This window comes from Colletes latitarsis, chromosome 8 (genome assembly GCF_051014445.1).
Source record: "Colletes latitarsis isolate SP2378_abdomen chromosome 8, iyColLati1, whole genome shotgun sequence".
Taxonomy (NCBI): domain Eukaryota; kingdom Metazoa; phylum Arthropoda; class Insecta; order Hymenoptera; family Colletidae; genus Colletes; species Colletes latitarsis.
The window spans coordinates 24,530,889-24,551,083 of record NC_135141.1 but is presented as its reverse complement, the minus strand read 5'-3'; the positions used below and the strand labels follow the sequence as shown (position 1 = coordinate 24,551,083).

Genomic DNA, 20,195 nt, shown 5'->3' with positions numbered 1-20,195 from the left:
ATACTTAATGAACCTTGCCCCATTGACTCAATTAATGTTACATAGAATAAAAAATCAAAAAAACGTAAGCGTTACTTGGTGTCAATATCTTATTTATCTAATGGGCATGGCCCATTGCGTGACGCCAAATCGGCCGCCGATTCCCTTTCCAGTACTCTCTAGTAAAAGTAGGGAGTATACGAAGTCATGGGGAGAAATGTAGGGGAATAAAGAGTCCATTGACAATTACGGGGGTGGGGAACGAGCGGGAAGGCTGCGGTCAATTTTTTCCTAACAACCCTGATAAAGTCATTTAAATAAGTGTAAAACTAGTTGGGCTAATTGTGCAGTACATATCGATAAGTTTACGCGTTGTATCTACCCTCTGTCGCTATAAAAGATGGCACCGTCGTGTTTCGAAGTGATCCTTGTCGGTTTTATTCTTGTGTTACCGTTCTTATATGAAATGAACAGGGCATTTCGTTACTACTTCAAGTTCCTCATTTACTATGGATGTGTAATGGTTACTTCAATCACCCTGCTCCCGATTATGCTGTTACGTCCATGGAACGTAAAAAATTTTATGTTAGTAATTATAATGAATTTCGTAAACACAAGATTTATTGTTTTTGTGTACATCTACGCTCGGTTTTGCTTGTTGATCTACTGTTTCATCATTTATTATTCGTCTATGCAGACAACACGTTATCGGACAAATTTATTGAACGATGGTGGTGTAGTATTGTAACAGCAATTCCAATACAATGGTAGTGGTTAAAGTGCTAGTAGGGGTAGTTTGAATAACTTTCACCATGCACCCTGCAAATGTCACGCACGTGACGTTTGAATTACGAATTTGTGTAAATTATAAAATCAACCACTTTTGTTTAAATTTTATCTTGACGCCAATGATTACAACGATACAAAAATTTTCGTTTAATTTTTAATTATCGAACATTCAATTTACGTGTCAATGGCATGACGATGGTTCACATTCACGCGATAATAATAAAAATTTTTCGATCAGAGATATTCTAATTGTGTCAGTCAATTCACTCGTAGCTACTTTATTTATAGAAGAATACGTTTAAGAGCTCTTTTCTTAAATTCATGTCAATTCTTCACAATTTTTAAATTAGGCGGGAATATACTCGTCAATTAGGCGGGAATATTTTTACGTTGTTTTTGAGGCAATATTTGATCGTAAATGATTGAAGTATGTAAGATAGATTGTATAAGAAAAACGATAAAAAATAGGTACAAGTAACTGTTTTTTGGTACAATTAATAATTATTGTAATAAATATTATTTTTCTAAGGTGATGAACAGTGCAATGTTCACCCAGGAATTTTTTTATTGTTTAATAATCTGAGCCCTTAACACAATGTTTTGCAATCTTCTGCTGTTAAAAAAGAAAAGAAAATATCACTAGTATATTGGTTTTATATGAAAATAACATGTAGCTTTCATAAGCACTTTTGTGATTTGTAAATTTAATATTAAACTACCATTTGTCAATAATTTTGAGAATAATATGATAGACTTTGTTTTTATTATACTGGCAAACTATTTAATTTTTATTAAAAGTATTGTACAAAATATACTTTTAGATTAGCCTCGTCTATGTGTTCCTGTTTTACTAACTTCTTGGGAGTCCGTTGGGAACTCAGGGGGAGGGAACATTTAGAACAAGACAGAGCATGTATAATAGTAGCAAATCATCAGAGTTCTTTAGATATAATGGGAATGTTTCAAATATGGCCAGTAATGGACAAGTGCACAGTTGTAGGGAAAAAAGAGCTTTTTTATGCGTGGCCTTTTGGGCTGGCTGCTTGGCTTTGTGGATTGATATTTATAGATAGAATGAATTCAGAGAAATCTCATCATTGTATCAATACTGCCACAAACCATATTAAAGATAAAAAGGTAATATTTAATTTTTACTTGGCACATTTATTGTAAAAATATTGAAGTATTCCTTGACAGTATATATTAATTTTTATTTGTTCTTCATAGATTAAACTATGGATATTCCCTGAAGGTACCAGACATAATACTGGTCAGATTCATCCTTTCAAAAAAGGTGCTTTTTACGTTGCTATTAATTCTCAGTTACCTATATTACCAGTTGTATTTTCTTCCTACTATTTTTTGTCTTCTAAAGAAAAAAGATTTGATTCTGGTAAGTCTTACAGAAATATTTGGTTAAATATATAAATAAGATATAAGATTAAATGTAGATATATATGTATTTCGCTCAAAGGTCAAGTTATTATAACAACATTGCCACCAATATCTACAGAAGGTTTAAAAATAAATGATATCGGTCATTTAATGCAAAAGACACAAAACATTATGGCAGAAGCTTTTCAAGCAACTAGTCGCGAAGTACAACTTTCAAGTACTTCTACTACTTTCTAAAGTAAAATAATAATTCCAAGGTAATTTGAGTAACTATTTTATCAGTCAAAACACAATGGTAACTAAGTCTGAGATTGGAAACTAAAGACTATTTTTCTATTTTTATGTTCCATTATTTTAATAATTGTAGTTTTAATATTTTATGAGATGTTCATACCATGTGCAAATTATGTACAGGATAATACTCAGATAAGTCTTATATAACATTTTCTTTAAATTTGTAATAACAATTTTTTAACTTCTTTATTTTTTATTTCAAACAAATTTTTCTATTTCATTTATGAAAGTATCGTAAGCTTTAATTTTTTCGTTAATAAATTAATATAAAAATCATTATATTATGGTGCAGCTTTTATAAGGATAGAGATTTCTAGGAATGAATGGCAATCTTAATTTTATCTTTGAATTGTATACATTGTTACTCTAAATGTGTTTCAGAAATGTTTTAAGCATTAATATTCATACATATGCAGTAACCATTTAGGTATTAGGCTTATAAAAAAACAAACTGCAAACAGTTTGACTAATTCAATTGTTTAACAGACAAAACATTTGGGTGTATATCTTCATTTGGTAAACTGTACAACTGAATCTTTTTCTCCCTATACATGATTGTTTTAGCAAAGTATATAAAACATATTTGATTTATATTTGATATATTATCACAAATCTATTACATGCTTCCACTCATTCATGCAGACTAGTACTTAAATTGGTTTAATTTCTAGTTACGAAATTTGTACTATTTTAGCATACCTTTTTTAAAACTACATTTCTTTGAATTATTTAAAATTTTTAAATGTTGAAACATGTTATGAAGGCATTATATATACGGACAAATAACTCATTAAATATGAAAGTGAGTAACAATTGTAAAACAAAATTTCTAATGTAACATTAAAAACATTTTTTTATTTATTGTTGTATCAATACAATTCATATACTGTGATAACATTTTTATTTAACATTAATATCATTGTAAGTATTGATTTCATATCAAATTGAAACTACTAACATCTGTTTCATAGTTTCTTCTTAGATTGACTGTTTCTATAATAAGTACTTCATTTAATCCTGTAATGGCACACCACGCGTCATATTAAGATCTTAAAGGTTTGGCCATTCCCGAAAAATCGTATTTTCACTCCTTTTATTGTACTAATATGAATGATGAACATACTTCTTACTCTTATACATTGGTGTCATCCACTGATTTCAACTTTTTTTTGTTCAGAATATAGCTTATATTTCATTATCATATTTATCTAAGTCATACTAAGTTTTTTTACAAATTAATGGCTATCTCGTAAAATAAACCACTTTTTATTCATTTATAAAAAAGTTTTGCTAAGATTGTGAAAGTGCCATTCCAGGATTAAGATTTATTGATATTATTAATAGTACTTAACAGAATTAATTAAATTTGATTAGACTTTTGTAGTTTCAAATTGAAAATATTACATAAAAGATTGTTTGCAGACTTTTATTATTATGGTCTCATTATTAAGAACACAAATAGATAAAAATTCTAAGAAGATATTATTTCAAAACATTGAATATTGAAGATATGAATATATACTTTATAATGTTTTCATGCAAAGAAAATATTAGTCATTACAAATATAATTTTCAATGAAAATTGAATGCTGTAAATAATACAGATTTTTGTTAACGTATGTTTAGTAATATATATACAATATAATATATATTGAATTTAAATGTTATTTTTATGATTGGAAAAATAATTTTTTTTTGTCTCATGCTTTTATAACTTTATCAGTTATTAAACAAGGTAAAAAATTGTATGACTGGTTTTGTATTTTAAACAAAAAGCATAATTATAAGTAATTGTAAGTCCATTATGCTGACAGTCTACATACAGTCAAATAGATATAAATATCAAGTATTCGTTGTAACATTCAGTTTGTAGAAAACTAATAATTGTATTGATGTTTTGAGAATTTGGTAATGACTTTTCAGGATTTCTAAATTTACCTAATTTTTTGTAAATGTGTTAATTGTATTACATTATTTCGTATTTACAATAACTAAAGTACTTTACCATACTGTTATTTTCTCAAAAAGTGAGCATACAGTTTCAGACATTTCTATGCATTCAAATACATACTGCACTTATAAATTAAATAGAATTCTTAAAGTTAGGTTTTTGAAAACCTGAAAATATAATTGTATACCAATATGTTTCAAATTTAAATGACCACAATATATTTATTAGATCAAATTGTTATAGAAATTAATCGTTAATTATCATCTCATTGTGTCATATTTAGTCAAGTAAAAATGTCAATTATAAGGTACTAAAATAGAAGGTTACATAAGTGCCAAGATGTTTTATTATTGGTTGAATTTTATTATTTGTTTCAATAGTATATGTAAAAAAGATTAAAGTTTTAAATAGCAGTAATACAGGTTTGGAATTTTGCCAACTTGTGCATCACAGAAGTGGAAGTAACATAATAGAATTAATAAAATTCTGCTACGGCTGTGTTATTATTATAACATTTCTACCAATATTCTGTAATTATTATTACATATATAGAAAGGAACATAAGAAATGAATAGTTATAATAATTGCAATACAATCATGAAAATCTATTATTTGTCTTAAATATGAAAATTAATCATATTGATTATCTTTTCTATATTTTTTATTGTAAACAATTTTAAATAATGATGTACACACAGAGAATAGCTTATTGTGTGATCAGGGAGTAAAAAAGACCATTACATGCATTGAAAATGTGTATATCTTTTCTTTTTTCATACTTTTTAAACATAACTATATCTATGGAAAAATCTTTTGACAATACTGTAATTGATGAAAATAAAATAAATTTCAGTCAACTGAGATTAATATATTTTTTATTTGACTAAGAACATAATTTTTTTTCATGCCTAATTAATAGGCCTAAAAATCTGTTTCCTTAATGATAATCATTAAATACTTCTTTTTATCATATTACTTACAACTTATAAGCATACACATAATGAACATATTCAAAATAATGTAAGCTAGTTATTTTTAAACTTAGATTTTGTACACAGAATAAACTACATTTATTTTTTACAAAGTATTTTTTTATAAGGATCTATAAAATAAAACATTTTAAACACATAAACATACAATTAAGAATAATTTCATAATAATGCAGTTGCTTTATTCTCTTGATTCTCTGTCCATGCTTTAGCTATTGTCTTTTTCAGTTCATCATCTCCTTCATTATATATTTTTTTCATCATATTCATTATAACGGCATTAGGATCACTATTATTATCCATATCTGGAACTGAAGATGCTTTTGTTTCCTTGATTCGCTTTTCTACTCCAGTCACATGTGACCATGTCTTTGCAACTTTCTTGACAAGGAATATAACAACCATGTCTGTTTTTACTTTCACATTACTGTTATTTACATCAATTTCTTCACACAGATTGTTAATTGTTAAATTGTAATTTTTGTTATCTAGTCCAAAAACATGGAGATTTACAGATTTCTCTGAGAAATTACAATTCACAGCCTCTTTGGGCAATTGCTGTACATTTTTCAATGTAACATAAAGTTTCATTGTTGTATTTGTTTCATCCCAACCATAGTTATCTATCTTCACTTCGTAGCATTTATTGTCAGAAGAAGAAGGTACTACATTAGTTGGTGTTGCAGTTGTTGGTTTTGTTTCCTCAATTAATTTTGTTAACTCTGTTTGTAATTTTCTAACTTCAAGATTGAGTATATCTTTGGTTTTTTGTCGTGCAGCTTGCTGAAGTAAGCTCTCAAGTTCCTCGATATCCAACTTTAACTATAATAAGTGAACAGGGTATAGAGTTACTTCGGATATTATTATTTAAAGTAGACGTTAATTTAAGTAAAGTATAATATGTTGCCAACAGTTTAGAACGTTTGCAATAACCATTCAATTTTTCAAGTACTACATGCATATTCAAACAAATCGTTACATGTGATTATACTAATATTTTAGATTACTTAAATATAGGTACGGTTCATTTGATACAAATATAATTATATCTCTATATTTTTTAATAAAAAGAAGAATAAGAAACGTCATACGTACGTTGTCAGCTTTCGTAGTCATCGTTTTTCTTAAAGTAGATAGCAAATCTAATTAAAAAGAAGTCAATAACAAGGTCAAAATTTAACGTTCGATAACTTTTTAGACAGTGATTAAGAAATTCTAAACAGATTAAAGTATTCGTATCACTTTCAACGTTCCAATTTTCACTCTTCGACGATCGAGTATCGACTGCAAGCGTTTTACTAACAGTTCGACTACACCATAGTATAGAAATTTCTGGAAGGTTCTAAAATGTTCCCGAAATGTCAGTAAAGATGCATATTTTGTTTTTTTTCAATTAAATAATTAAATTTAAAAGTACATTTCGTTAAAAAATACTCTTTGTTATTTCTAGATCTTTATTTTAGTATCTATAAATTAAAGTAAATATCAGTGTATTTATACTTTCGAATTTCTAGTAATATACGATATTTAAATAGTTTTCATGTGTTGCGTCGCGTGGTTGGTGGTTTAGGGAATAAGAAGGTGGGTTGGTGCCCGTGGAGCGCTGAACCGCTCTGCTCGGCGAGGCGCGCAAAGAATTAAACTACACGACAAATTCAAAGTACTTTTAGCAGAATTTATTTGTAGAGTTGGCTCAATGTAAGACTTTCAGATACTACTCGGTTGAGATTGAAAATCGTTCTGCTCCTCCGCGAAAATCCTTCCGCTGTCCTAGGCGTTCGTTCCTTCTTCGGAAAATTCTTGATCCTCCCTCTGGGTTGTCCTGGTCTAATCGGGGTTGGGCCTTGCCCCATCCGTCCGGAATCGTCTTCGATCGGTGATCCACTCCCGAGCCGAGCGGAGGTGGAGGCTGCGCGGCCATGTTCGGAGCGGCCGCGAGTGAGAGAATGCGTGGGAGTCGAGAGAAAAAGCGAAGCTAGTGGCCTTAAGCAACCCTTAAGAAAATTTATGATCCTCGTGAAAAGAACTGAACGGAACGCGAAGTGAAGTGTCACGAAGGCCATGCTGTGTTTTTCAAGACCATCGCAATTCTTAACGAAAATAACTAATTCGGCTTGGTCCGTAATAAACTAAAAGGAGGAACGACGGAAACTCCGATTTGACACGGCCTTTAGAAAATAAGCTAAGTGTCTTTTAAGAAATGCCTTCCTTTCTCTCTACCTTCCCCAGCTTGATCGCCCACGTTGAAAACATACAATTGCGTTGTTTATTACAATACGCTGGTCCGTTTGAATTTCGCTCCTAATTAGAATGCAGTTACATGACTCTGCACTCGACGGTGAGTAATCGGGTTTCAATTAATTCCCGTTGTGGCGCTATGTACATCCAACCTACGTTCACGCGAATGCGTAACACATGCAAAAAAAAAAAATGGGTTTTAATTATCACGATTACATTCTGTTTGTTTAAAAGGTTAATAATTATCGTAAAAGTTTTGATTATTATTATAATTATTTAATAAAATTACGGTCCATGGCCCAGAGATGCCAGCAAGGCACCGAAGGTGCTCTCTCACACTATATCAGATCATGCGTATGTGAGCTCGTGGAGTTTCGAAAACCCGACAAAGGCAAAATGACGCATGCCCTCTTTCTCGATGCTCCGAAGTTGCCCGAAGTAATTTCGGACCGTCTCGTGAGAGTCGCGAGAGAAGGGCTCACACTTCCCTTCTAGCTCTTGAACAACTAACATCCGACCTCCCGTCAACAAGTCTCCACTGGCCTCTACTGACCGCTGCTGACCACTCCTAACACTTCTGACAACGTATAACGATTACGACTGGCTACTGTTAGTCTCTCCCAGCCTCTGCTGACCGCTGCTGACCATCGCTTATATTTCTGACAACCTATAACGATTACTACTGACTTCTGCTAACCTCTGTTGGTCTTTGCTGATCTCTGTCAGCGTGTGCTTGTCTCTGCTGAACTTTCCTGACCTCTGCCGAACGCTACTGACCACTGCAGGTATTTCTGATAATGTACAACGATTAATACTTACTACTGCATGCCCCTACAAGTTTCTGCTTGCCTCTGCACATTTCTGCTTGCCTGTGCATGCCTTTGCTAACCTCTGCTGAACACTGCTGACCACCCCTGATGCTTCTGACATCGTATAACAATTACTACATGCTACTGTTCGCCCCTGCTTATCTCTGCTTGCCACTGCATGCCTCTGCCGTCTCTGTTGACTGCTGCTGACCACCCCTGATACTTCTGACAACATATAACGCTTACTATTTGCTACTATTCGCCCCTGGTGATCTCTGCTTGCCACTGCTGACCTTTGCTGACCACGGTATATATTTCTGGCAACGTACAACGATTACTACGACTCCTGCCTTCCTCTGTTGACCTCTGCCAGCGTTTCCTGGCCTAAGCTGGCCTCTACGAACATCTCCCGAAGTCAGCTGACCATTGCTGATCACTGCTGACCGTTGCTGACAACTTGTGACATGATATAATATAATATAATATGTTTATATGTATTAAAGTTTTGTATAATGTAAATCTATGGCAATAAATGATATAATTTCAAAGAATGCTATGTGTTCTCATCATTTCTACCTTTCCTTTCCTCTCGAAACCATTCCCTTAGTTATAAGATACCTGCCATCTCTTCCCCTACCATCCCCTCCTGATAACAAAGTCTAAAATGGACATAAAACCGTCAGCACCTGACCTATGGTCGATTAGAGATACTTATTCATTCATTCAGTAAACGTCAGTTCCCATACTAGCTGCCAGAGATAAAAATTTTCAAATCTAAAATGGACCTGAAACCGTCAACGCCATAGCTATGGTCGATAGGTAAACGGCAGCCTCGCGTATTAGCTGCCAGAGGCAAAAATTTTCAAAGTTCCGCGGAAAGATTTCAAATCTGCCGCCGCCTGGGCTTTCTCACAAGCGCTCGCTCGGGCCTTCGTTTCTATATATACACTCGTTAACCCAACTCTAAATGGGCCATTTCATGACATGCCTTCCTAGCAGCAACATCTCCCAGCAGCAGCGGAGCTGGCAGGAGCTGGTGGTCCTCCCCTGGAGGGGGGGGAGGGGGGTCCGGCCAGGTCTGGCTGGCGGTCTCCCACCCAGTGGGAGGGGGGGGGGGGTCGCTGCAAAATTTTCGGGATGTTCCTTCCCGAAAATTTTCTAAGTTCCACAGCTGGCAGGAGATCAACAACAATGGCGGATGGCGACTACCACGAGAGAGGAGAAGGGGCCAGCGACGATCTTCCAGAAAAATTTCCAAGTTCCACAGCTGGCAGGAGACAACAACAAACACAAGGCGGAAAAATTTCAAAGTCCCACAGCTCTAGCCGAGACACCTGGCGGGTTGACGGGCTGCCAGGAAAGATGAAAGGCGGGCTGCGATGTTCATCCAGAAAAATTACAAAGTTCCCGGGAAAGATTTCAAGGGGGGGGGGCTCTTTAAAATTTTTGCCGAAAAATTCAGGCCGGAATTTTTGCCGCTGCCTGAAACTTCCGAGAAATTTCAGGGATTCCGAGAAGTTTCAGGGTTTCCGAGAAGTTTCAGGGATTCCGAGAAGTTCCAGGGATTCCGAGAATTTTCAGGAATTCTTAGAAATGACGTCATTTCCAGGAATTCCCAGAAATTTTCTGGCGGCGGGAGATTTGAAATCTTTCGAAGAACTTAGAAAATTTTTAAAGATACGGAGAGTCGATCGAGCGTTTGTGAAGATCTTATAATTAAGGGAATGATTTGGAGAGGGAAAGAAAGGTAAAAAATGATGAAAACACATCGAATTCTTTAAATTTATATTATTTATTGCCACAGATTTACATTATACAAAACTTTAATACATATAAACATATTACATTATATTATATCATGTCACAAGTTGTCTGCAACGGTCAGCAGTGGTCAGCAATGGTCAGCTGACGTCGGAAGATGTTCGCAGAGGCCAGCTTAGGCCAGGAGATGCTGGCAGTGGTCAGCAGAGGCTGCCAGTAGCAAGTAGTAATCGTTATACGTTGTCGGAAGCATCAGAGGTGGTCAGCAGCGGTCAGCAGAGACGAGCAGAGGCATGCACTAGCAAGCAGAGATTAGCAGGGGCGAACAGTAGCATGTAGTAATTGTTATACGATGTCAGAAGCATCAGGGGTGGTCAGCAGAGTTCAGCAGAGCCCAGCAAAGGCATTCACCGGCAAGGAGAAACCTGCAAAGGCAAGCAGAGACTTGTAGGGGCATGCAATAGTAAATATTAATCGTTATACATTATCAGAAATACCTGCAGTGGTCAGTAGCGTTCGGCAGAGGCCAGGAAAGTTCAGCAGAGACAAGCACACGCTGACAGAAATCAGCAAAGCCCAACAGAGGTTAGCAGAAGTCAGTAGTAATCGTTATACGTTGTCAGAAATTCCAGGAGTGGTCAGCAGAGGCCAGCAGAGGCTGGGAGAGACTAACAGTAGCCAGTCGTAATTGTTATACGTTGTCAGAAGTAACAGGAGTGGTTAGCAGCGGTCAGCAGAGGCCAGCGGAGGCTGGCAGACGTCAGTAGTAATCGTTATACGTTGTCAGAAATTCCAGAAGTGGTCAGCAGCGGTCAGCAGAGGCTGGGAGAGACTAACAGTAGCCAGTCGTAATCGTTATACGTTGTCAGAAATTCCAGGAGTGGTCAGCAGCGGTCAGCAGAGGCCAGTGGAGACCTGTTGACGGGAGGTCGGATATTAGTTGTTCAAGAGCGAGGAGACAAATGTGAGCCTTTCTCTCTCGACTCCCACGAGGTGGTCCGAAATTACTTCGGGCAGCTTCGGAATAATCGAGAAAGAGGGCATGTGTCAGTTTGCCTTTGTCAACTTTCCGAAACTCTACGAGCTCACGTACGCGTGATCTGGTATGTGTGCGTAGGGCACCGGGTGCTGAATCTGGCATCTCTGCCATGGCCACCGAGGTGCGAAGTACTGCGAAGCTGTTTTTTGCACGCCCATTAGTAACGGTCCTGGGTAGATCGTATTGTAAACTTTATTTCAAATTATTGTTTATAACACACAATTGTGCACGTATGCCTGAAAGAAGCCTTAGTTGTTATTAATAATAAAAGAACGGAAGAAAATATTATAACTTGTAAGACTGGAGCTTCTGTGACGTGCTACTGGATATGTTGTTGAAAAATATTAACCGATAAAATGGATAATTGCAATTTATCAGATTCATCACAGTCGGAGAAGCATTCAGAAGAGGAAAAAGTTCATAAACGTCGGTCCTCGATTTTTCAACGCCGCGTAAGCGTATTCAACGAATGTATAGGTTAGTTTCAACTTACGCTTTGTTTATGTTTCGATTTTGTTATACCAACGGTTACTTTTAAATCAAAACTATACAATCTAATCCTAATGAAAACTCTATAGGCGATGATGATACTGAAAAACATGTGTCCAAAACGCAACAAGAAGAATCTTTTGATTTGGAAGAATATATAAATAGCCTTAGAAAAGAGAGGAAAGAATGGATAGAAACATTGAAGAAAAGAAAAGCAGAACGGAAAAATCTCACGAAGAAAAAGTTGTGTCTACAAACTGGACAGCCGTTAGATCTAACTACATTATCAGATTCTGAGAAAGATTTTATTATGGCACGTCCAAACTACGAACTCATCTGTAAAAATAATAATAAATTGACAGAAACAGCTTTAAAAGTCTCAATTTTATACCAGATAGTGTATCAATTAAATAAAAAATTTATTTTGCAAATGGAGAAAAGACTCAGTAATGTTACACATAAAATTATTGAAGTATCAGAGTCATAAGATTACAAATATCATAGCATAGGTACAATAATTTTTTACATTATACAAATTTACTACAATTCATTGTAACTCATAATAAAATAAATATATTTACATACTACGAATACTGCAAACATTTAATTATGTACAAAATTAATTTATACCTTCTGTATGTAAAAGTTAAAGTAAATTATATGACAAAAAATCGTATACTGGTTATGTATTTAAAATAGAATTATTTTTTGTTTGTTCAGAAGATTCAAATCATAATTAAAATTATCAGGAAATTATATTTGTATCAAGGCAACCATTTGTTTCAATTCTGATTGTTAATGTTTTAAATAATTTAAAATGGAATACAGAAACCAATAGAGTTGTCATCTGTGCAAGTGAAAACTTTTACGTCTTGTAGCTTTTCTTTCTTTTTGAGATAAGTATTCTTTCCTCGACGTACTACTGTGTAATTCAAGTATGTGATTTATTTTTGTAACAATCTCTTCGGCAGTTAACGAATCAGCCTCAAACTCGTGATTTTTGAATTGTCCGCCGGACGATACTGTAAAATGACAGTATTCTTGATACAGGACAATAATTTCTTTGCTTATACCGAATACATTAAATAAAGTAAAACAAACCTAAACTATTTTCGGAAGAAGAAGAATGTGGAGTATAAATTAATGTAAAAATTGTTTTGGATCCCTTTGTTTCCGTTATTTCGCACCAGGCAATATTGTCTATTTGATAACTAACAGCTCGTTGCCTGTTCCAAAAACGTCCAGCACCCTTTCCTGTTATTATTGGATTGATTTCAATTTTTTCACCAGATATTCCTATGTAAATTTCAGTCTTTGTTCTGACTTTGTTAATTATGTATACCCTGTATAAGTTATATTCGCGTTAATTACGAATTATTACTTAAAATCAATAACATCTATACAACGAAAAAACACCTGTATGATTGGTATAATGGGGCTTCCATGGCAGTTGTATGGCCTTCCATTTTTGCTAAATCCTCTGCAACTTCTTCTTGTTCTTTATTTTGACCTTCTAGATAATCTTCTTCATCTTTTATTTCTACGCGTGTAATCATATTATATCGTGCTCTGTCGCTTGGTTTCATTTCTGTTAGACCTAGCGTCGTAAATTCGAATTTGGAAATTGTTTCTCTTGGATCTAAGCAAGGTAAATCCCAATCAACTTCACCGTCGTCCTCGGTGAAGTATAACCCGTATCTCGTGATATCTTCTCTAAAAACATTAGGGTAAAAGCATGTTTTGCAGCAGTGAATCGTACAAATAATAAACATAAGTTATAAGGAATTCACACTTTAGGGAATGATCCGGATGTTCGATCGCGTATTTGTAGCAAATTAAGCCAATGAAATCCAATACTTTTGCAGTAGCAATTACAACTATTTGAAGAGGATACATTCTCTGTTCTTTGGGTAACATACACATAAAAATCCTGTATTTTCTGATAGGAATATCTACTTGTGCCTGCAATAAATGTCACATAAAGGGCACCTTTAATCAGGAATTTTCTTTTAAGTGTACAAAATAAATTTATACGTACGCTACCATCAAATTTAGCATATTCTATGAAAAGATTTTGTGGTATATTTGGACACTTCTGAAGTTGTTCAGATAAAAGAGAATATTTTTTAGTTTGACCAGTCTTTTTACGAAAGTCTTTTCTTTGAAATAATTCTGACTGTTGGCTAAGGGATATGACAGGATTATTTTTCCACTTTACGTTCACTTTGGCAGCTTTTTTTCTTTCAAGGTCCATTTTCTCTAATCTTTTAGCAGTATTCGAACGTTCTCTGTGACTGTATTCTATATCTGTAACAACCATGAAATTACAGATCTTCTAAAATGTCTAGATTCATTTCTCACCACTTCCTGATGCTTTACTTTTTGCGAATACAAAGTCAAAAAACATTGTTTTCTTTTAGTCGAAGAAAGCATGATTTTCCCAAAGGAAAGATTACCCATTTGTATGTCATACGATTCTACAAGGGCATCTAGATCCTCGTCGTCGCTTTCTTCCATATCAGGGTAACATTGCAGCATTCCATTTGATTTCAGTTGTTTAGGAATATCTTCTCCAACCATGACTACTTCGCACTGACCTTGAAAAATACAGAACGTTGATCCAACAAATAATGTGTGGTACGTGCTTTGGAGCGTATCAGTGGAAAAATAAACGTACGAATAATGTATTAAAAATCCTGGATGGTTAACCTAGGTAGAATTCATGATGTACCTGTATTGTCGGTCAGTAAAAAACTGTCTCTGATGTGCGACAAGAGCCAATGTTCATTGTCATAAAACGCCATCGCTTTTATTTGGCTATTCTTAAACTGTACAAAAATTCTTTGGAAAATTTGTCTTCTATTGTCTAAACGAAGTCTCTTCGGTATTATGTGGTCTTATCAGTGAGGTCAGATTTGACATAATTGAGTGCATCGACGGCGACATTAGTAACGACGAACTTCCTTAGTGTGTAACGGACTGGTGGGGAACAGAGATGCCAGATTCAGCACCCGGTGCCCTACTCACACATACCAGATCACGCGTACGTGAGCTCGTAGAGTTTCGGAAAGTCGACAAAGGCAAACTGACACATGCCCTCTTTCTCGATTATTCCGAAGCTGCCCGAAGTAATTTCGGACCGCCTCGTGGGAATCGAGAGAGAAAGGCTCACATTTGCCTTCTCGCTCTTAACAACTGAAATCCGACCTCCCGTCTACGGCATACGATTCGGAATCTCGACTGCCCAGGTATTTTTACTTGCCTTTCCTAGAGTTCATTACTGAACTCCGCAAATTACTCCTGGTTTCTATTTGCCTCTGATGATCTCTGATGACCAGTGCTGACAAAAGTACAGAACTCCCGACAACTTTTGACACCATACAGCGACTGTTACTGACTGTCCCTGATTACTGCGATGGTCAGCGATGGTCAGCTGACGTCGGGAGATGTTGGCAGAGGTCAGCAGAGGGTGGCAGTAGCCAGTAGTAATCGTTATACGTTGTCAGAAATATAAGCGGTGGTCAGCAGAGGCCAGCAGAGTCTGGGAGAGACTAACAATAGCCAGTCGTAATCGTTATACGTTGTCAGAAATTCCAGGAGTGGTCAGCAGCGGTCAGCAGAGGCCAGTGGAGACCTGTTGACGGGAGGTCGGATATCAGTTGTTCAAGAGCGGTATTCAAGATTGGTATTCTTGATTTTCGTCTTATTTTGGCCTCTAGAATCCCCTATTAAAATTTTTTCCAGGGGTGGCCGAACACCTTGTATAAAGGAAGGGATGAAAAGGGTGACTTTTCAGTTTCTTTAATATCTTACTAATAGAAACGTATTTCTTAAACTTTCAAAATTTACCGAAGCCCGAAATATTCAGGACTTTCAAGATTCACAAGACGATCAAGATTTTCAAGACTCCGCCATTTTGCATCGAGTCGATTCGAAGCGTTCGAAATCCCATCGTTGTGTACGGTCTTAACAAATCGTACGCATCGTGTAATTTGAGAATTATTTTCGTCGAAAACTCGCATAACAAAATATCTCGAAAGAAATCTTACTTGGGGTTGCGCGAACAATCAAGTCGTAGGAAGTAATTGCAAGGGACGAGGGAATGACGCGCACCCTTGATTTTAAAGTAGAAATCAGGATGGAGTATTCAGCCCGAGGTTAGAGAAGGAGCTATCTACCAAGAATGAACGCATCGGGCAAAAGAAAGAACGCCGTTCGAACAAATAAAGAGAGAAGCGCGCCGAAAGAGGAATGAAGAAAGCGGAGAAAATGAAGCCACGAATTAAACGGCGAGCCTGTGGCTCTTCGTCTTCGAAATGTTCGGCTATTCGAAAACACGAAGAAAAAAAAAGGCCTGGCCAGTGATTTTTCCTCTCTCGTGGGATACGTGCCAACCGCCATGACACCCGCTTTAGTCTCGTCTCCGGCGGAACAAAGTAATTTCTCCGGAAGTCGCGAAGCAAGTTAAGGAGAGATCTATCCAGTGAAATAATTTTTCTTTTAAGTTCTATCTATACCGTGTGTTTTTAATACTGTTTGAATATCGTCCCAGGATTTAAAAGTGACGCTCATGGGTGTAATTAAATTTTTTCTTTATTTGGACTGTCTTTGTTAAATTTCTAGGTACGCTATTGATCCAATAGGCAATGGTTAACAAAGTTTCCACGTTCTGTCGATAGAAGCAGGTCAGCTTAATTTTTTTCTGAACTTTTATCGGTACAGATAGGATCAAGGAAGTAATCGTTCCACTATAAAAATGTCGTTCGGTCGGGGAGGGAGATCAGACGACGGTAAGATACTACGATTGCATTGTTATGGGCCAGTAGAAGGAGAAAGTTATGGCCAGACCGTGCGAGCTTTTTATCGTATTGTGTAGTTTATTCCCGCCACATTACTCACGGCGATTAAATTAGAGATTCAGTATTTTTAAATTCCTCCATTTTTAACACCGATCCCTATCGATAATCCCTAAACGATAACTCGTTTCAACGCCTTGTTAAGATACTATAAACTACGGTGGGCGACCGTTCTTCTTGCTTTTCCTATTTCCATTGCACGAAGGTACACAACGTCGCGACTAACTTATTAATTCCCATTTCTTGTACTTTCAAAGATCGCGGCGAACAACGGGGAACACGAGAAATTAATTTGTTAGCGGCACGTTTACGCGTATCGTCGCCCTGTTAACGCTCAGAGCCGCCATAACGCGCGCAAGATGGCAATCCTGGCGTGTTTACCATGTTAATGGAAAACCTTATTTTCCAGCGGAATGAAAACGAAACAGCGATCGTGATCGTCGACGCGATCAAACTTTTCATTATTTATGTACTTTGCCGTGAGGCTGTCTCGATAAGGATCTGCATTTCATCGATACTCCGCCTCAAGAAGACTCCGGAGACCGCCAGGAGACCGTCGAAGAGACTCCCCGAAGAACAACACTCGTTATTAAATTTGAAACGAGCGCCTCCGTGTCGCCGTGTGTCGCGCATTTTCAAATTTCACTCGTCCACGTTCTCGCACGTCCATAGAGCTTAAACTGTTTTAGACGGAACAAATGCAGATTGCCTCTTCCATTGCTTCTTCCTTGTTCAGCGAACTCCGTGACCATGTGAGGGGGCTGGAGGTTGAAATAACGACTCCAACTATCTACCCCGCAATTATAATGTTTTTATTCGCGGTGTGGGTGTAGCCACACGTAGGTTAATGCAATTCTGCGATACAACCACATCGTTAATCGACTGGACCTACCACGACGCAGTCTCACCGTGATAACAAGACTGGTCTATGCAACGCGTCTTTAACAGACTGGCTTCTTCCTCACGACTCCTTCTGAATATACATTTCCTCTCCAATAACTTTTTAAGGAAATCTCCATCAACAAATTAGTATTCTTGATTTTCATCTTATTTTGGCCTCTAGAATCTCCCATTAAAATTTTTCCCAGAGGTGGCCGAACAGCCTGTATATAGCAACCGAGGGGTCGGTCGAGCGCTTGTGAGAGCGTGACCCCTCTAGTGGCGAGCATGGGAGGCGACGCCACACATTCATACCATGTATCGCGAAATTAGCACGCTTGATCTTTATGTTCCCTGTGATCGCGTATCTTTTCATCTACGTTTCTGTTATTTCTTGGTAGTTTCTATTTCTGTACCCTGTCCGTTCAGAATTCAGTAAATCCGATCCCCGTTCGCTGGACATTCATTTAGATCGTGGCTTCCGAATTTTGCGAATTTCGGAGTCATTTCTCTGTCTCTCTCTCGCGGTTCTGTTTAATTACCGCGGTTCGCGTGCAGCATTCTGCGTATTTATTTATGGCCGAGAGCCACTGTTTTGCAGAGGGTACGCGCACAGACGAGCACAGCGGGCGTACACACGTCGCTTTAACCACCGTATCCGTCATCCGTCAAGCAGGTCTCGGCGCGCTATAGTGGAAACTGGGAGTCCTAAAGTAATACGAAGAACCCTCGTTGTCGTCGCGGTCCTCGTCTGGCGTCCTCGACGTCGCCGCCGTGGAAACTTCACCGTGTACCGTAATAACCAGGTTACAACTACAAAGCCGACAATTAACCGTGCCGGCAGTCGGCGCCATTCGTCATCCTCCGCGTTACCACCGCTGGAAAATATCACCGAGATTTCCACGGTGAAATATTACTCTAGGATTAACGCGATAACTCTTTGAAGGGCGGTGATCAGTCCGGCTAAATGCTTGAAATACGAGCCTACGATCATCGGCTGAAAGTGCGAGCCGCGTTTGGAAAACCAGCGAACGGGGGAAATTTATGAAAGGCGTCGCTGTTAGAGAGCGGAATCTCGACTGTAAAGTATCGGAAGCACGCCGCGTAAAGTACGCTGACGGTCGAAATTATAAGTTACGTTCATTTTTCGCTCGTTTATTCGTTATCTTTAGAACGAAATTATAATTATCGTCGAATACCGGGCATCGCGAGTCTAATTTTTATCGTGAAATACAGGGTGTTCGGCCAGCCCTGGGAAAAATTTTAACGGTAGATTCTAGAGACTAAAATAAGACGAAAATCAAGAATATCAATTTCTTGACTGAGGCTTCGTTAAAAAGTTATTAACAATTAAATTCAAAAATTTCAAATCGTTCTGAAAAAATTATTTTCGGTTGCGGGTGTCAATTACAATCATTTTTGGTGAATAGGCATACCCTCGAAATCCTCATCATTTTCGAGAAAAAAATTCTTTACCGAAAATATAATTTCAAGCCAGAAATGCTTCCCTGAAATTTTATGCGAATCTTTAAAACGTCATAACTTCTGAACGGATTGGACGATTTTAATGTTCAAAAAACCAAACGCTGCGTATTTTAGTGTAGAATATGTAGAAATTCCAAAAATATTCGAAAAGTTGATTCTTGACCCCGAAAAATGAGAAAAACCCCATAAAAATGGTCCAATTTTCAAACAGCCATAACACCTACAATAGCGAATATATTTGAATGAAACTTTTTTCTGAAGTAGAGCTCATGGGTACCTACAAAAAAGTATTAGACAACTTTTCTGTAGGGCGTCAAACAAAATTACTAAAAATGAAAAAGGAATTTTTAAGAAAAATCGACAGGGGGTAGGTGCCTAAATTTTTCGACGAAAAAAAAGATTTCAAATCGTTCTGAAAAAATTATTTTCGGTTGCGGTGGTCAATTATAATAATTTTTGGTGGATAGACCTACCCCCGAAATCCTACCCACTTCCTAGAAAAAAATTCAGTACGGGCGTAACTTTAAACGTTAATAACTTTTTTAACGAAGTCTCAATCAACAAATTGACATTCTTGATTTTCGTCTTATTTTGGCCTCTAGAATCTCCCATTAAAATTTTTCCCAGTGGTGGTCGAACAACCTGTATAGTCGGTGGATGTAATGCTTCGATTTCGTGTATGGAAATTTATCATTAACGAAGTTTCGGGCGTTTTACCAATTTGGGCAAAGTCTATGAGCCTGATGCGATTGTCCTGTTTGCAAGCTCCGGCGATGTTGCACGAGAGTTTCTTAGTTTCGAGGAAACTGGACCATAAACGAAAGTCCCCCTGGACGCGTGGGCTTACGATGCGTCAATTGCTATTGAGAGCACCACGGCTGGACTGTTCCCCAGAGAAAGTTAGTCGATATCTTCCACCTGCACCCAGCTCCTCAAGAAACATAACAAGCAGGAAACGATAGCTATAACTATCGTGGCTAGCGAGCTTGAAATGACACTGCTACTCTCAAACGTTGCGTAAACCCAGCTACACTATTTTTTAAAGGCTTGCTATATTTGCAATGAAACGCAAAATCTTTACAAGCTTCGAAAAGGTTAAATTATTTTCGTAAAATAGCGCTTCTATATCAACTTTTCAAGTCACAATAACGCGTTAAAGTGCTCGCTGGTTTATGCCGTTTTAGAGCCCGACCACACGGTGGGAGAGAGCCTTTCCGCGTTCGTCCTGAAAGGGTTAAAACG

At 36.9% G+C, this 20,195-nt stretch overlaps 3 protein-coding genes across 5 annotated transcripts; 1 reads left to right on the top strand and 2 right to left on the bottom strand.

The window, feature by feature from the left end:
- The first annotated feature begins 173 nt into the window (after positions 1-173).
- On the top strand, positions 174-11,920 carry LOC143344356 (1-acyl-sn-glycerol-3-phosphate acyltransferase alpha-like). Its single transcript, XM_076770345.1, has 6 exons — positions 174-564; positions 1,590-1,905; positions 1,996-2,161; positions 2,243-2,420; positions 11,623-11,721; positions 11,823-11,920. Exons 1-4 carry the CDS (start codon positions 380-382, stop codon positions 2,398-2,400), a joined length of 825 nt encoding a protein of 274 aa, XP_076626460.1. The 5' UTR covers positions 174-379; the 3' UTR covers positions 2,401-2,420; positions 11,623-11,721; positions 11,823-11,920.
- Positions 5,267-6,710, bottom strand: LOC143344357 (calcyclin-binding protein). Its single transcript, XM_076770346.1, has 2 exons — positions 6,493-6,710; positions 5,267-6,219 (listed from the first exon to the last, which is right to left on the bottom strand). Exons 1-2 carry the CDS (start codon positions 6,511-6,513, stop codon positions 5,560-5,562), a joined length of 681 nt encoding a protein of 226 aa, XP_076626461.1. The 5' UTR covers positions 6,514-6,710; the 3' UTR covers positions 5,267-5,559.
- Positions 11,921-12,215: 295 nt separating the features above from the next.
- Positions 12,216-14,762, bottom strand: Sin1 (SAPK-interacting protein 1). Of its 3 annotated transcripts, none has more exons than XM_076770342.1 (7): positions 14,465-14,762; positions 14,190-14,330; positions 13,772-14,040; positions 13,526-13,695; positions 13,150-13,446; positions 12,835-13,076; positions 12,216-12,755 (listed from the first exon to the last, which is right to left on the bottom strand). In XM_076770342.1, the coding sequence occupies exons 1-7, from the start codon at positions 14,535-14,537 to the stop codon at positions 12,577-12,579; spliced, it is 1,371 nt and encodes a 456-aa protein (XP_076626457.1). In that variant the 5' UTR covers positions 14,538-14,762; the 3' UTR covers positions 12,216-12,576. The 3 variants fall into 3 exon arrangements, with proteins under 3 accessions (XP_076626457.1, XP_076626458.1, XP_076626459.1); XM_076770343.1 differs by having other exon boundaries at positions 14,411-14,540; XM_076770344.1 differs by lacking the exon at positions 14,465-14,762 and having other exon boundaries at positions 14,113-14,270.
- Between the last annotated feature and the right edge of the window lie 5,433 nt (positions 14,763-20,195).

Coding starts and splice junctions, on each gene's coding strand:
- LOC143344356 (XM_076770345.1), top strand. CDS start 380: ATGGCACCGTCGTGTTTCGAAGTGATCCTTGTCGGTTTTATTCTTGTG. Junction 1,906..1,995: donor ACCATATTAAAGATAAAAAG/GTAATATTTAAT, acceptor TGTTCTTCATAG/ATTAAACTATGGATATTCCC. Junction 2,162..2,242: donor AGAAAAAAGATTTGATTCTG/GTAAGTCTTACA, acceptor TTTCGCTCAAAG/GTCAAGTTATTATAACAACA.
- Sin1 (XM_076770342.1), bottom strand. CDS start 14,537: ATGGCGTTTTATGACAATGAACATTGGCTCTTGTCGCACATCAGAGAC. Junction 13,447..13,525: donor CATCCGGATCATTCCCTAAA/GTGTGAATTCCT, acceptor TAATGTTTTTAG/AGAAGATATCACGAGATACG. Junction 12,756..12,834: donor TTCTTCCGAAAATAGTTTAG/GTTTGTTTTACT, acceptor GTCATTTTACAG/TATCGTCCGGCGGACAATTC.
- LOC143344357 (XM_076770346.1), bottom strand. CDS start 6,513: ATGACTACGAAAGCTGACAAC. Junction 6,220..6,492: donor TGACTACGAAAGCTGACAAC/GTACGTATGACG, acceptor CACTTATTATAG/TTAAAGTTGGATATCGAGGA.